This window comes from Felis catus, chromosome B4, assembly GCF_018350175.1.
Source record: "Felis catus isolate Fca126 chromosome B4, F.catus_Fca126_mat1.0, whole genome shotgun sequence".
NCBI lineage: Eukaryota > Metazoa > Chordata > Mammalia > Carnivora > Felidae > Felis > Felis catus.
In genome coordinates, this window is record NC_058374.1 from 133,083,763 (window position 1) to 133,101,241 (window position 17,479).

General features: G+C 47.2%; 1 protein-coding gene across 15 annotated transcripts in view; it reads right to left on the minus strand.

Annotated features, from left to right (window-relative positions):
• Window positions 1-15,633: 15,633 nt before the first annotated feature.
• ENTHD1 (ENTH domain containing 1) overlaps window positions 15,634-17,479 on the minus strand; it is a 103,537-nt gene continuing 101,691 nt past the window's right edge. For 14 of the 15 annotated variants that reach the window (XM_019835616.3, XM_006934062.5, XM_006934061.5 and 11 more), the window contains 2 exons: window positions 16,322-16,842; window positions 15,634-16,024 (listed from right to left, as the gene is read on the minus strand). In XM_019835616.3, the coding sequence (XP_019691175.3) occupies window positions 15,935-16,024; window positions 16,322-16,842 (611 nt within the window). In that variant the 3' untranslated portion in view covers window positions 15,634-15,934. Of the gene's footprint in view, window positions 16,843-17,479 lie in introns of all 15 variants that reach the window. The other variant, XM_045062397.1, reaches the window with a different exon arrangement.

Genomic DNA, 17,479 nt, shown 5'->3' on the forward strand with positions numbered 1-17,479 from the left:
GTCCTCGGACCCCCCAGGCTGCATCGATATGAATGTACTTAATGCCACTGAACTGCACATTTAAAAATGGCTAAAGTGGTAAGTTTTATGTTACGTACATTTTACCACAATACAAAAAAAAAAAAAAAAAGTGTGACAGCTACTTTGGGAATAAAAAATGAAGGAATGGAAATACATACTTTATTTCCAGAAAAAAAAGAGGCGGGGGGGTTTGGAAGGGTATGTGTCTGTGGGTTTCCTTTAAATAGATGACAAGTAAAATAAAAGGAAAAGAGAGAAAACTTTAAAAGGAAGGTTGCCAGCTTACGAAGTTGTGGTTTTTATAGCCTCTAGGTCAATGTCCTTCATTTTGGAGAAAAGCTGATACTGCCCGTAACATTTTTAAAGGTCAAAACCAAGCGGCACGTCAACCCGCTGCCTAAATGCATGATAATAGCAAATTTAAAAATTAATTACAGGGTCTCTCCTGCTGACACCTGGTTCTGGCTCAGCCGGTGCGGGGCCCAGAGGGGCCCCTCAGAGGTGCCACCGTGTTCAGGAAGCCTTTCACTGCCTGCTTCTATTCTCAGGAGCAGCTCGGCTCCTCTTCACGCCATTGTCCCCGGACAACAATACGTTTTGAAATGAAAAATGTTCTAATTGGGCACAAAGGAGACACCTTCCGGATTCCGAGCTCAGACGGGGAATAAAAACTCTACTTAGCTGAGGGCAGAAGGCAAAGCAATTCAGGGAGGGTGTCTGGGGAACCCTGAATCATCTTCAAATTTCCTAAGCTGCACGGGCACCTTTGAAACACGGCGTCGGTGAAGCGGGTAGAGCCCGGGGCTGGGGGAAAACGCGCCGTGAGGCACCCGCGATACCCAAGGGCTTTCCATGTGTCACTCAAGTTCTCCCACCCACCCTGTGGGGCCTTATGGCCTTTGTTCTCCAGGGGCTCGCAGAACTTGCCCAAGGTCATCAGCTCTACCAGGCAAGCCTAGCTGGATTCAGCCCTCGCTCAGCCTGGTGCTAAGGAGCAGAGAGACCCAGGTTTCACTTGAAGCTTCTGTCTAGGAGGCCTTAGGTGTTCATTCGCTCGTTTTGCAAACGGGGACAGTTTCTGAATCGGTCAGGATGGCTAGGTTCTGCTGCAGTGACACCATCGGTGCCCGCCAAGCAACACATACCCAAGCTCCACGTCCCTTGCGGGCTTGCTGGGGACTCTGCTCCACGTCTCCTCCCTCTGGGACCGCCCCCCCCCCCCCCCCCCCCCCGCCTTGGAACCTGGGACTCGTAACAGAGAAAGTCTTCAGCCATGTTTTCAGTGACGGGGCCACACCTAACTTCCGGGGGTGGGGTGGTACGTTCTGCCTCGTGCTGGGGAGGTGGGGGAACCATACGCATTTGGTTATCACGCTTATCACAACCTTGCCTCACGAGGTTGTGGTCAGGCTGGACAGAGGGCATGTAACGTGATGCACTTTGTAAACATCAGGTTCTCTGCAGATGCAAGTGACACATGTAAAATACTAATGCATTGTCATTGCTGTTGTTATGCGACACCAAAATCCTTTCCGTCTTTCACGCCATCCAAGAATCAGCCACGACCGCCAGCCCAAAGTCCCCAAAGTCGTGGGAGCCCTTCTCTTCCCATCAGAATAGACGGCGCTGAGCAGCCCCCGGGGGCTGTGACCACGCTCGCTGCATTTGACTTCTGCTGTGCTGGCTGTCATTACGTTTTTTTCTTCCTCCGCTGAAGTTTCTATCATTATCCAATCCCACAGCCACAGAAGCATCAGAATTTTAATAGACTCGGGCCCCAGAGCCTGATAGCAAAACATTATGATACACGGCTGCAGATGGAAAGTGCTGGGTCTTTACATTTCAACGGGAGCAGTGTGGATTTCACACTCTTCCATGGGGCCTCAGGGCCCCGCAGGGCGATTGGAAAGCCTCCCGTGGTGGGAGGCCCATTGCATTGGCCCTGTCTTGCTGTCCCTGGCCCTGTCCCAAAGTTATGCCACGGGCTGGATACCAGAGCTTTAGAAAAAAACATCAGGGAAGATTTTGACCACCCCTAACGGTTTCCGGACGTCCGTCCTACTAGAGCTTTGCGCTTGCGACTGTGTTTATTCTCTCCCTCCACACATTCCCCTTCCCATGCACTTTCCTTCACCTTACCAGCTGACCGGGTCCCCTCTTTCTCACGGCTCTCCCCTGCCCACCCCACCGAGCTGCTTTCTCTGCGCCCCCTGCTCTGATAGCAAGTGCATGTGACAGGGCTGTGAGCACAGACCCTTGGCTTCAGGCCAACCCACATGCAGTTTCCGCCTCTGTCTCTTACCGGCCTTTTGCCTTTGGGCAGTTCCTCAACCTCTCTCAGCCTGATTTCCTCAGCACAGCGAGGGGGAGGCGATGCTTAGCTCACAGAGCTGGGGGTGACTGCCAAGAACCTCTGCCTTCCTGCCCTTGGCCCCCACCTCCTTCCCCCTCCCCTGTCACCCCGTCATGGTCAGCCCCCTCACTCCTCGGAGTTTTTCTCCATCCAGCCCCAAGAGGGAGGAAGAAGATCCGGAGGCCAGCTCAGGACACAAGCTGTGTCAGCTTTACGAGTAATAAGGTAAAAATGATGGGGCGCCCGGGTGGCTCAGTCAGTTGAGCGTGGACTGTGGCTCAGGTCTTGATCTCGCAGTCCGAGAGTTCGAGCCCCGCGTCAGGCTCTGAGCTGAGCTGACAGCTCAGAGCCTGGAGCCTGCTTCGGATTCTGCGTCTCCCTCTCTCTCTGCACCTCCCCTGCTCGCACTCTGTCTCTCTCTCTCTCTCTCAAAAAGAATTAAAAAAAGAACATAAAGGTAAAAATGAGAATTCCTTTCTATTACTTGGGCTGCTTGGAATGGGCTTACTTGCCTGTGACTCATCAGAGGCTTGACCAGGTGGGCCCACGACTCAAGGAATTTTCCTTCATGTTGATGTTGAGTCCACTGTACCTGTTCAGCTCTGATCACCCTCTGAAATTTTTATTTAGTTATTTACCGTCCGAGCCTTACTAGCTGGAATGTATGGTCCACAAGAACAGGAATTTTGCTTGTCTTATTCTCCACTAGATCCTAAAAGCCATCCTAGAACCACGTCTCTGGGTGCATGGTAGTTGATCAGTAAATATTCATTGATGACAAAAGTGCCACCAAGATCTCTCGAGCGTCTACTCTATTCCAGGCACTGTGCTAGGCGCTACGAAACTGTAAGGAAATTGACAATTTACTGCGGCCAGACAGACTGTATTTCACTTAATCTTTACAAGTACCTCATTAAGAGGGAACTGATATTATTTCTATATTGTAAACTAGAGAATGGAGATCGTACACATAGATAACCTGCCTTACTAGATTGTTGTTGCCAATTATTTGCTGCCTTCACTTGAAAGCGTTGCTACTTTTCTGCCCCAGTGACAGCAGGCTTGGCCAGGTGGCTTACGAGGGAAGTAACCCTTGCCTGCAGTTTCAAAAGTCATCCTGTGTTTCCACTGTTGTTCTTTCCTTCTGCCACGAGAGCCTGTTCTGTTCTTTCAGCCTGGGTCTCAGAAAAAGGATGGCTTGAATCAGACTTGGAGGACTGGCAGCTGGTATTTAACCTGAACGATGTATAAATCGTGGCGGTTGTAAGCCACTGGGAACCGGGGTTGTTTGTTACCACAGCATACCTTAGCGAGCGCTGATCGATACACTGGCTGTAAGAGTTTTGAGAAGGGAAAGCTTTCTTCTTCTTCTTTTTTTTAATGTGTATTTATTTATGTTGAGAGACAGAGAAAGAGAGAGCACGATGAGCAGGGGAGGATCAGAGAGAGAGCGAGAATCCCAAGCAGTTTCCACACTGTCAGTGCAGACCCTGGTCGGGGCTGGGGGGGGGGGGGGTGGTGGTGGTCTCACGAACTGTGAGATCATGACCTGAGCTGAAACCAAGAGTGGGACACTTAACAGACTGAGCCACCCAGGCACCCAAGAAGGGAAAGCTTTCTACAGTGGGGCACATCTCTGGCTGGTTAGAGATGGCCTAATGAAGAGACGGGCAGACATATGCTACAGAGCTTTACCTGTGCAGGGGCTCTGGCCGCACCCCGTTTCCCCTTTCTGGGTTTATAACCTCCAAGATGCTGGTGTATTGTTTTCCTGTGCCCACCACGAAAGCAGGAAAGTCACTTCATCTCCCCAGGCCCCGATTTCCCTGTCTGTAAGAGGGAGGATAAGGAGACCCCTGGGATTATTTTAAGGGTCAGGTGAGCTAACGTGGGAGAGTGCCTCGCCCTCCATAGATGCTTGTTGGCTGAGTGAACGAATGAACAAATGAATAAATAAACACTTGCAGTCTGGTGCCAAAGAGTGATCCGGCTTATAAAAAACAGTCTCTCTCTCTCTCTCTTTTTTTTTTTTTTTGCTTATTACAAAGCAGTCTCCTCAGGGTTGAGCACCTCTGCAAAAGGCGATCAAGTGAGCGTTTCTGAACTTGTAAGATCGAGGCAGCGGGGACCTTGGCGAGGGGCAGCCTTCCCACGAGTGTCATTTTGCAGCAGGCAATAGCTTCATCCCCCTGAGGCAGGGGTGGAGGAGCAGGTGCCAGCCGGAGCCCCAGAAAAGAGAGAGGCATGCTCCAGAGCCCCCGTTTTCTTCTGAATGCTGCTCCTTGGGACGCAGGTTCTCAGGAACAGGGCAATTGATTTCTGTATGGCGGATACAAAGGCCCACACGACACGGGAGCTGGAGAGACACTACGACAGTCCATCAATGCCAGGCATGGTGTTCGACCTGCATCCTTTTCAAAGAAGGCAGCCTGCCAGTCGGCTTGGTACCCCTTGGTGAATTCTGAAAACCCCGGCACTGAAAAATACTTCTCCTTGTCAATTAATCGAGCCACAAATTCAGCTCAAGGAGCACATATTTGCTGCAGAACTGCCTGTATAGCAATGTTAGGTCCACTGAACAGTCCCAGGACTATGTGAGATACATGGGAAATGTGGAGAAGGGCTCATATTTACTAAGCATCTACTAGGTGCAAGGATCTTGTAGATGCATTTCCATTTATAATAACTGAGCAAGGTGGATGCTATCATGGCCCAGGTGAAGGAACAGAGGCTTGGGAGCCTGAGGAACAGGCCTAGGGCTGCAGAGCCGGAGGGGCAGAGCCTAGACTCACATCAGCATTGTCTGATCCCCGGAACTGGATTTCCCATGCCGCTGCTTCCCACCACCCTGCACGGCCGCCAAATGGCTAAACGGTAACACTAGGAGGCTGGCTTCATGTTCTGCTGCGTCACTGTCTTCTGATGGGACTGGTCTGAGCCAGGGGGGTGCCTGGGGAAGGGGCTGCTTTTGTTGAAATGCTTCTTCACGTGTGAGTAGATGAGAGGCTGTTATGGGCTGAATTATGCCCCCTCGAACTAGATGTTGGAGTCTTCACCGTCAAGACCTCAGAATGTGAGCTTATTTGGAATTAGGGTCTTTGCAGAGGTAAGCCCATTAACATGAGGTCATCAGGGCGGACCCTAACCCAATATGATGGGTGTCCTTATCCAAAGGGGGAATTGGGACACAGACGGACATGCGAGAGGGGAGACGTGTGACGAGACGCTGGGAGGTGGAGGTGCAGGGCTGGAGGGAAGTGTCTGTGAGCTAAGGAATGTTGAGGACCGCCCGCCACCACTAGAGGCTGGGAGAGAGGCCTGGGAGGAAGAGCCTCAGAAGGAACCCGACCTGCCGACACCTCGATCTCAGACCTCTGGCTTCCGGAATGGTGAGATAACACATTTCGGTTATTTTAAGGCACCAAGTTCCTGATACTTAGTTCTGGGAGCCCTCGGACACTAATAGAGGGACCACAGTAGTGGCTTCTGCTTCCTCTCTTTTGTCGGGGCATTCGGCTTAGACAGGCCGCGTCCTCAGCAAAACCAAAGCCCCGCTGCTTGTACAGCTTGACCTTCGTCACGGGGCTCTGGTGGCGGCTAGTCACACTGCCGATCCCCCTGCAACTCGCCCCACCCTGAGGGGGCTGTGCTGTCCCAGGGGTGCAGCAGGCTTTGCACGGAGCTGGGTGTAGAGACAGAGGAGGGAAACCACAGAAAGGCACATGTTCACCCTGAACGCTGTCCCGTCCCCCGAATTCTGTTAAAGTCTTTAAAATTAGGAATTTTAGGGGCACCTGGGTGGCTCAGTCAGTTAGGCTTCTGACTTCGTCTGACTTTGGCTCAGGTCATGATCCCGCAGTTCGTGGGTTCGAGCCCCGCATCGGGGTCTGTGCTGACAGCTCAGAGCCTGGAGCCTGCTTCGGATTCTGTGTCTCCCTCTCTCTCTCTGCTCCTCCCCCATTTGCACGCTGTCTGTCTCTCTCAAAAACGAATACACAGTAAAAAATGTAAAATAATAAAATAAAATTAGGAATTTTAACTAATTAATCAATGGCTTATTACTATTCGAGTATCTCCATTTGCTTAAGTTTTCCATGTGGAAAAGGTGATGAGCTAAGGAGCTGGCACATTACTGCTTGTGTTTCTAATGTTAAACGGCAGAAGGGGGCCGCCCGTGAACCTCAGCAGATTAGTCATTGAAATTCACCCTTTTAACGATTGTCATTTAGGTGTCTAGACAGAATCAGAGTGATAACCACCCTCTCCCCTTTCAGCTCATCTCAGCAATGTGAGGTGTTCTGGTCTTTGTGTAATATTGTTTCCAATAACTTTGCCTTTTTAGGGGAAGAAGTGGAGATTAATGAGCCACATGAAAACACCAATTTCCATACATTAGAGATGATGAAATATGTTAATGGCTTAAACGGAGCTAATCTGCAAGATTAAGACTATCGAAGACAATTTTAAGGCCAGAGACTCCATACTGAGTTTTTGACAGCTGATTAGAATCGTGAACCTTCTCCGTGTTTTAGGAAAGAGGCTGAGGGCGGCGTAGCTGGCGGGAGAGGGTACCTCTGGCATCGGAAACCTGGGGGAGGTGTCCCAGCCCCGCTGCTCAGAGCTGTGTGACCTTGAGCGGGTGACTCAGCCTCTCTGAGGCCCCCATTTCTCATCTGCCTAGCTCTCTCGAGCGCCGTGAGACTAAAGAGAGATGTTCAAGTGCTTGCCAACTGCAAAGTGCTCCACAAATGTTAGGAAACGCGAGGCCAAGGGGATTTGAACAGACTGAGAAGTAGAAACCCCCTGAGATAAATAACCCGTAAGCACAGCAAACTCGTGTGTTGTGTCCCTCCTCCTGTAGCTTCCTAAAATACTTTAAAAGAGGAAATCTATAGGCCTCAGGGGGAGGACTTGCCCGCAAACCCCTGTCCACATGGCAGGCGAGAGAGCCTTTGGATCTTTGGTTTCCTAAGCCGCCTGCCAATCCTGTCCCCGAAGGGGGCTGTGCTGGTTAGGGCCATCAGGGCTGCCCTCCCCTTCAAAAGAGCAGGGGCAATTTAGAAGTTGGCAGGGCCTTGCTCAGCAGGTGCTTCTTAGCAAACAAATAAGCCGGTGGGGATCTGGGCCGGCCGCTCAGGAAGGGAGCAGAGCTCAGGGAGGGTCACCTCCGGCCCTGTCCCCTCCGCAGCTTTTGTGGAGAGGGCTGGAAAAGCCCGTCCTGCCCCTGCCCGCGGGGTCTCATGGAATCGCAGGCTCCTGATTCTTTGGGGCACACACTAGGATCGTGAGGGGGGCGGGCGAGGCTCGTGCATCTTCTGTCAGGCCCCTTGCCTCATGAACGTAGGACGTTTTGGCTTCAGGTCTCCTGAGAGCCCCGCTTTCAAAGCCTTGGCCTCTTTCACGGCTCCCACGACAGACAATGCGTGGGTATCTGCCTGCAGTCCTGCTGAGCTCCGCCGACGCGGGCAGCCGGGCCTCCCTGCCTTCCTTGCAGACCTCCCACCCCTACGCCCGCCTCTTGGGCCTCAGATCAGTCCCATCCCTCCCATCTCCAAAGGCTTTCAAAGTGCCAGCTGACGCGGGTCTGTCATTGACTCGCCCTTCTGCCCTCGTGAAATGGTCTGGCCGCTGTGCTACTTTCTTTCCGAATCGCTCGGCCGGTCTCTGCGGGTCAGGTGCACCGACGCCGTTTTCCTTCCCTTTGCTGGTTCTCTTAATCTTTGGAATTTGTGCTTTTCAAGCTGTGTATTTATTCTCACGTTTGGCTTAATCTGGTGGGTTACTGTTTCGAGTTCAGAACTCTGTTTGTTGTTGTTGTTGTTGATTTTTGGAGAAATGGGGGAGGGAGGGGTCCAGGTGGAACAGAACCGGTTCAGGGTTAATTAAACCAGCTCCTCTGGGGTTGGTGGTGGCTGCTCCCTGGGACCCTTACCCCGGGGTGTGGGAGGAAAGAAAATACCCCATCTTCAGGGCCAGGGATAATGAAACTACGTCAAGTGCCCCCCACCACTTAAAAAAAAAAAAGAGTATGAACACATTACTGTTATATGTAACCAAATACAAACCAGATTTTTTTCTAGAGTTCTTATTGGCTGTTTCTGGGGTGCTCTGCGTGGTTTTCAAGTGCGTGTTATGTACTCCGGAGGCAGAGACCCACGGTAGCCCTTGGAAGTTCTCCACGGCTAGGGTGAACCAGGGACCGGTCCCCACTTAAACCAGGGTGTGTGGCTACATGACATTTCCCAGGTCTCGTTAGGTCAGGAGAAGAGAAATTGGGACAGTCTCTTCATCTCCAAAGTGGGTCTTAACACGTTCCAGCTCCGCTGCAGCCTCCAGACGTGAAAGAAGGCGAGGACAGGCCGGGGAGCGTGGGTGGAGGCAGAGGGCTCTTCAGAAACAGGCAGATCAGCAAGAGAAGCTCCGGGGGGCGGGGTCTGGGGTGGCAGCTTCGGCCAAGTGGCCCTAGGAGTAGGGGGTGACCCGCTGGAGAGCAGGCTGCGGATGGGGAAGGCAAGGGCGGGAGTCAGGAGCTCCGCTCCCCCCAAAGCTGGGGACAAACGGGCTGGGGCTGCCATCCTCCCACACTCTCCTGTCCCAACCGGGGCAGCGCCACCCACCTGGCCACCCTCACCTTGACTTGCGAGGCGGTGTGGTCGCGTGCTTACACCCACCTGTGCCCCGAGACGGACCAGGGCTCGAAGTGTGGCTTTGGCCCTTACGACTACCTATGTGACCCCAGGCAAGTTCCTTAGCTTTTCTTAGCCTCTGCGTTCTCCTATGCGACGTGACAACACTAGAACCTTCCTGATAGGGTTGCTGAATTAAAAAGTGCTTAGAACCTTGCCAACGTCCAATAAATGTCAACCATTGTCAGTGTGGTTATTATACCGCTATTAATAATAACAATATTGAACTAGAGTTCTGGAGCTCATCCTCGATGCGTTGCTCTCTCTCATGCCCTGCTTTTCACCACGGTAGGTCCTAGAATGTCTGCTTTCTGCATTTCGCTATGGGTGCTCTGTGTTGTAAGAGTGATGCAGTCACAGTACAGGGGACAATTTTCAACTGCGGTGCAACCGCACACACAGATCTTGGTATCTTCTAATGGAATTTTGCTGTTTGAATGGCTGTGGACGCCTGAAGCCATAATTCTGCAGTAATTACCATATCTTTTGAGGGCTTTCTGCACCATCAGTGAGAAAACAGAATTTGAAACTACCAAACAAAATCATCTTGAACACCTAGTTTCTTCCCAGCCAATTTACTCTTTTCTAAGCCTGCCTGCTGATAAAAGGTGGCACATATCCTCTGGCATAACGCTAAGACGCTTGGCCTCCTCAAATTACTTCGTGTTCTGCAAGAAATAAAAATCTCTCAATCCCACGTATCTAAATCCTTTTATCACATCTCAGAATCCATTCTATTAAAAATACAGTGAGACCTCGGAAAAGCGTCCCCAGTATTCGAGCATGTAACTGACTCATCAGGCTGCTCTCAGGATTCACCTGCTCTTCAGAACGAAGGCGCAAGAAGAAGACATTCCTCGCACATCCAGAGCAAACCGCTGTCACAACCATCCCATTTGTGGGGCAGATGAGTCACCGGAGTCTCCCAAAATCCCCTACGAAGTCGGTTTTTATCAAGTTAGTGGATGGATTTTGGAAGCCCTTTCGCCCCCAAATTTCCATGACACTTCATTTCCAACAAGATCCATTTACTTGTCATTCAGTCCTTTTCCGGTATTTAGTCAGTTAACACTACCTAACCGTCACCTACCGTGTCGCTGCGTGAAGCAAAACCACGGCCCTCACCTCCGACCTGCCAGCTTTGTCCCATCCTCAACCTCACCTAGTTCATTCCTGCTCCCGCCTTTTGTACATGCTGTTGTCTCTGCCTAGAAAATTCTCTACCCTAACGCCCTCTGCTTGACCAACCCTTGCTCAACCTTCCGGACTCACTTTGGACTTCGTGTTCTCCAGGAAGCATTCCCTGACATCCCCAAATCAGAGCTGGCTCTCCCACTTTACCAGGCGCTCCCACACTATCCCCTGCTTCCTAAACTCAGAAGACTTACACATCACACTCTGCCCACGTCTCTCCCTGGACCTCCACGAAGCTGCGACGCTGAAGCCAGGACCCGCACCCATCTTGTTCGCCATGGTGTCCCCAGTGTCTAGCAAATTGCCTACTCGTAACGAGTGTTTATTAAATATGTCAAGGATGAATACATAAGTAATTTGACAATAGGTAAACTGTAAAATATTTTTGTAACTGCCTTATAATAAGAGCCTCAAGTTTCAAATAAAATAATAGCATTTAATGAAGTATTTTTAATCTGAGATAATTACAAAGTCAATCAGAATATACCCGTTCCTAATTTAGGCCAGGTTTGTTCTAGTCACTTAATGGAGTTGGCTAAATAGAAACTCACGTAAGTGCTTGTTAATTATACTGATTTAAAAAAATGGTTGAATTAAAATATAGGAGCTATGCAAAACCTAGTTAAAACCTGGAGTTACTTTGTGCATGTAAGGCAGTTACTCAAAGGGATAGCTTTTGTTGCCTTAGTTATTTGTGGGGTGTATCTCTGAGTACATTTCAAGGTATCTGACGCAGCACCTCTTGGTAACGGAGGGAAGGAGAGAGGAGTGCTATCTCTCTGGAGGTTTGTTTCTTCTCAGTTCTTAGCAAGGTACAACTCAGAAATTTCAGAGCGAGTAAAAAAAAAATAAGATTCCATCCTTATTTTATGTTCTGTGTTATTTCATAAAGAACTTGACTTGCCCCACACGTCATTAGCAGCATTTACTTTGATAATCTTAGATTTTGTATGTCAGCTCAAGGGACTTCCTTAGATAAGCTCTCCCTGAACCCTTCACCAGGTCAAGCTGTACGTTTCCTTTCCCCAAACCATTCGAGTTTTACAATAAAAACAACAACAACGATTTGATTAACCTATCAAATTTCCCCATAACTCTAGGGCTCAGGGTCTGTGAGGACAGGAATATCTGGTTTCGCTCACTAATGAATCTCCAGGGTCTGGAAGAGTCTTCCGGGTAATAGGTGCTCAAAAAAAAAAAAAAAAAAAAAAAAAAAAAAGCAACAGAGACCTGATAGGTAAATGATCATAGAAGCCACTTTTCTCTAAGGGCATTTGTGGAACTGAATCGATTCCAACTTTCATTTTGATGGTGATAGGAACAGAAATCACCTCACACAGGTGGGAAGTCTAACACGACACCACTCCTTACAACAAAGTGGAACCCAATGGCTACGCAATGAGAATGAATTAGAAATGAACCATCGTTTATGACAAATTTAAGTCTAGGATTAACCTGGGGATTCTAGAAAACTTCAAGCCACGACCTTCATTTACCTAACCCGTATGGTGGTGCAACAGCACCAGGCACTTGGCAGTAGTAAAAACAAATTCTTGTATTAATCATACAAATAAATGACCAACATATAATCGAAGATGATCAGGTACACAAGGAAACATACACCATGAGCACAAATCAGCAGGGCAACAGATAACAAAAACAGACCCCTAAAAACTTTGGATGTTAAAATTATTAGAGTACAAATGATGGGAAGTTAAGAAATAGACTTCTACGCTTCTTCATGACAGGAATTAGAATATTTTTTGAGCCAAAGGACAACGAACATACTACATACCCATACTTGTGGTAAAATGGTGAGACTGCTTCAGAAAATAGCTTGGCAATTCCTTAAAAAGTTATATGTAAGAGTAACCGTATGACCCAGCAATTCTACTCCCGGGTATATACATCCAAGAGAACTGAAAACATATGTTCACACAAATATTCGTAGCAGCATTATTCACAGTAGCCAAAAAAGTGCAAACAACCGAAATGGCCATCAACTGATGAACCGGTAAACAAAATGTGGTATATCCTTACAATGCAATATTATTCAGACATAAAAAGGAATGAAGTACTCACACATGCTACAATGGCTGAAGCCCCAAAACATCATGCTAAGTGAAAGAAGTCAGACACAAAAAGCCACATAGGATTCCACTTATATGAAATACCCATTAAGAGACAAATTAATGGAAATGGAAAGTAGATTGTGGGTTACCAGGAGCTTGAAGGAGAAGAAACTGGGGAGGAGCGGCTGATGAGTATGGAGTACCTTTTTGTGGTGATGAAACGGTTCTAGAATTAGATAGTAGTGATGGTTGTACAACCCTGTTAATAAAGTAAAACCACTGAACCATATTTAAAAGAGTAAATTTTATGGTATGTGAATTGTATTTCAAATTTTTAAAAATTGGCAGGTTGCAGTAAAGGGAAATTTATGGCCTTAAATGCATATGTTCTTAATAGTTTGCTGGTCAGAATACTCTCTAGTTTACTTACTATACTTGCTAGTAAGAATTCTATACTAGTTTGCTTAATATTCTTACTTGAAAAGATCTGCAAGAAACATGGATGTGTGAAAAGTTTTCTTAAAGAATCTTTTAAAATATTTTAAAAGAACCAAGTAGAATTCTAGAAATGAAAAAGGAATAACTGAATTTAAAATGTAATGGGAGGAGTTAACAACAGATTAGACATAGCTGAAGAGAGGCCTCGTTAACTGGAAGGTAGGTTGGAAAAAAATTACCCTGATTCATGTAGTAAGTATGTTGCAGTATCCTGTGGTGAAGTGTCATGATATCTGAACGTTTCTTTCAACTGGTTCAGCAAAATGTGTGTGTCTATTTACCTATCTACATAATACATATATAGACATAAACATGTTTAGCAAGACAGGGAGATAAAGCAAACATGGCAACTTGTTAACTATTAGTGAATCTAGACCGAGATTTAGATTTCTATCAACTGTTATGTTCCAAAATTTAAAAGCTGGCAACCCCCACCCCCCAACTCTTGCTCTCTCTCTCAAAAATAAATAGACATTAAAAATTTTTCAAAAAAAGGTGGGGGGGGGGTGCCTGGGTGGCTCAGTTGGTTAAGCATCCGACTCTTGATTTCGGCTCAGGTCGTGATCTCGTGGTTCGTGAGTTTGAGCCCCACATCGGGCTTTGAGCTGACAGCGTGGAGCCTGCTTCTGATACTCTATCTACCTCTCTCTCCCCCTCCCCAACTCTCTATCAAAAATAAACGTTAAAAAAATTTTTTTTTAAACTCGCAAAAAGGTAGCACTTACAATACCCAAAAATATCAAGTATGAAAGGATTAAGTCTTTAAAAAAGAAATAGAAGCCCTCTGTGAGGGAGATTATGAGTTTACTGTGAAGCATTAAGAGAAGACATAGAACATAGAGAAATACCATGCTCATGGATTGGAAAGCTAAACATAAAATTTATGAAAGAAGATACAGATGTACGATGCTCCTAGATTAAAAGATTAAATTTGTAAAAATCCCCCAAATTCATGAGTAGATTTAATGCAACTTTCATCAAAATCTAATAGGGCTTTCAATCACTATATTGTACACCTGGAACTAGTATTACACTGTATGTTAATGAACTGAAATTTAAACAAAAACTTTAAAAAATCTAATAGGGTTTGGAAAGAACTCGGCAAGGTGCATATGCATATGGAAGAGGTAAGGGTCGCGAAGAGAAACACACTCTGGGCTTCCAACCACTACACGCTGTGTGGTTTTGTTCTACCTCAGTGGTGGCTCCGTCTCGGCCTTATTCATGGATTCCTTAACTTCTTCCTGATCTTCTTAGGCCTGCCCCAGGGCTCAGGCCTTCAACTTCTCTCCACTATTATACTCGCTCCTTCGGCAATTTCATCCAGTCTCATAGCTTTAAATAACCATCAATTACTAAACCCCACCGCCTCCGTTCCAATCTAGATCTCTCTCTCAGACTCAACTCTTATATCCAATTGCTTATTTGGTATCTCCACTTGGGTTATCTAATGGACATCTGAGATGTAACCTATCTCAAACTGAATGCCTCAAAACTTTTCTCTGTCTGCCACCCTCCTCATTTCAGTTGATGAGCAATTTTAATTGCTCAGTCCAGTACTTTGGGTTCAGCTGTGACGCTTTTTCTCTTACATATTTTATCCAACCCATCAACCAATCCCTAATCACTTCTCATATACCCTCCTTTGATCCACCACCCGCTCTTATCTGGATAACTGCAATGGCCTTCCAATCGGCCTACCTTCCTCATCCCGTGTCCGCATCCCTCTCTCCCCAGAACCAGTGTGATCATTTTAGAAGCCCAAGATCATTTTTCACCCTAAAACCTTGTCACAATTTTTTTTTAAAAATTTTTAACGTTTATTTTTGAGACAGAGACAGAGCATGAATGGGGGAGGGTCAGAGAGAGGGAAACACAGAGAATCCGAAACAGGCTCCAGACTCTGAGCTGTCAGCACAGAGCCCGACGCGGGGCTCAAACTCACGGACCGCGAGATCATGACCTGAGCCGAAGTCGGCTGCTTAACCGACTGAGCCACCCAGGCGCCCCATCTTTGTCACAATTTTTATTGAGTAAAAGCCATAATCTCTAACGACGGTCTTCTAGAACCTGTATCATCTGGCACTGCTCCTTGTTCTTTCCTCCAGGACCTCAGATCTCCTACCGTTGTCCCCTTCCCTCACTTCACGCTAGCCGCACTGGCTTCCTTCCTTGCCCCTCCTCAAATATGCCAAACCCCCTCCCACATTACAGTCTTTGCACTAACACTCCCACTAGCATTTCCCTCTAGTTCTTACCCCAGTTAGCGTGATGAAAATCGGCTTGGGTTTGGCATTAGAATATACTTTAGATATCCCATATTTCTTCAAAATAATCAGGAATTTATTTTAGCGCTTCGTTGGTAATTGTTGGAACTGAGCAATGGGTACACGGAGCCCTTACGCTGTCTTCTCAAATAAGTATAAAACAAAATGAAAGCGTCTCTGGTGGTTCCACTGTGCAGTAGGATGGAGAAGCACTGGTCTATGATCTCCCAACTAGATCATTTTCCCAGAAGTAAAAATTCTAGGGGGCGCCTGGGCGGCTCAGTCGGTCGAGTGACCAACTTTGGCTCAGGTCATGATCTCGTGGTTCGTGGGTCCAAGCCCCGTGTCGGGCTCTGTGCTGACAGCTCAGAGCCTGGAGCCTGCTTCGGATTCTGTGTCTCCTTCTCTCTCTGCCCCTCCCCCGCTACACTCTGTCTCTCTAAAAACAAATAAACGTTAAAACAATTTTTTTTAAGTTTAAAAATAAATAAAAAATAAAATCCTACTTGAAAGGCTGTCTTAATAAATTAAAAGGATACATAGAAGATGAAAAATATCAAATTTATTTTCCAAATACAACCAAAGGATGCATTTGAATTCACTTTGCAATAAACATTAGCAATGAAAACACCTGTCCCATGTCCCACCTGTCTCAGCTTAACCCCCCAACCAATGGTGGCAGCCACAGGAAGGGAAAGATTGCCGGTCCTTTGTTTGCAGAGTCTGAAACCTGGCACGAGCAGACGGAACAGCAACCCCAGGCTCTGAAGGCCTTCTTACCACCTGCTCATCCAAAAGCTCTGGAAGAGCCATTTGCAGTCTGAGGTCTTGCCACAGCTTCCACTAACGCTTAATATATTTTGAGGTGAAGTCCAGGGTGTGGAAGAAAGAAATTCTCTTCAGTGTCAAATGAAAAACAGTTTGTAGCTGAATCTGAAAATATTATCAAAGGTGATGCTTTTTCCTCTTTAAAAAAGAAACCACCCAAATGAGTTTAGTGGTTTGAAAGATATTTGTTAATAAGCCTGACAAGGGAAAATCCAACCACCACCCCATTTTTGCCGGAAGGATGAGAATCTGCAAAAGGCTAACTTAGGCCTTCGGGAGGTGGAACCACATGAGTTCTACCGACAGGGGCCCTCGGGCTTGTTACATGTGATCTGAGGTCCCCTCGGAAGACTGGGGAAGTTGGGAAGACTTTAGCTGCAGACTGTTCCCACTCATGCTCACCAGATGGCTATTGATGACGTTAAGTTCTCTTATCACCGTGCTCAGGTCTTCGTGTAGTTTCACTATGGCATTTTTCACCTCCCCTAGGAGAGTTTTAATGGAATCGTTTGTTTCAGGCTCCCCCGGCAGGCCGGCAGGTGTCTGAAAACTCAGACAGGACACAGAGGTGACGTGGTCTGCCCTGGGGGTGGAAGACTCTGCCCAGTTACTGGCAGAAGCAGGACTTGTCTGCTCTTTAGCAGACTCAGAGTTATCCGGAAGACTCTCCAGCAGATGGACGTTGTCGTTCTCCTCTTCATCAGAAGATGCTCGGTCCCTAGGAGCAAAGGGGTGGTGAGCCCCGGCCGTCTCATCTTCATCTTTAAAGGAGGCGGAAGAAGACCGTTGCTGGGCCAGAGACCAGAAGGAAGGTCCCGCCAAAATGCGGGGTAGGAGATGAACAGACGTCTCCGGAGAGGCTGAGTCGGGAGACGGCATGGATAAAGTAGAAAAGGAGGACGTTCCTTCAGAGGTGGTTGAAACTACAAGGGAGAGAGAGATTATGCAACATACAAACGAGAGTAATGGCTAAAATAATTTTTCAATGTGAAATCCCCATCTGCAAGGTCTCAACATAAAGATACTACTGACAGTTTCATATGCTAAATAGTCATCATAAGCCTAGATAAACCCGAAGCAGGAAGCAGAGAAAATCTAAAGATGTATTATATACCAACAATGCCATGGAAATGAAACGAACATGGAAGTATCAATAGTCACCTTGACTGTGAACCGTGCCCGATGTACTTTCACACCACACTTACCAGAGAGAGCAGAAAAGTAAAGTATTACACCCTGTTCTACTGGCTGGTGGCATTTTAAGTTGGCATTTAAAGCAGAAAGTCTGAGAAAGCTGTAACTTAGATTCCTTCATTCTTTTTTTTTTTTTTTTTTTTTTTTGTCCCCTACAGAGACTATTATGGTAAAATGAACAACCAACTACAAGTACCTAAAAGCTGTCAAACGAATCTTTTTCTCTAACTGTTCAAATACGGTCAAAACTGAACTCCAGCCCACCTGAGATCTGGGACACTTGAGCACACGTACGGAATTTTTTTTTTTTTTTCACCAAGAAACATAAGTAAAATCAAAAGCATTCTAAACCGGTTTTCTGTAAAA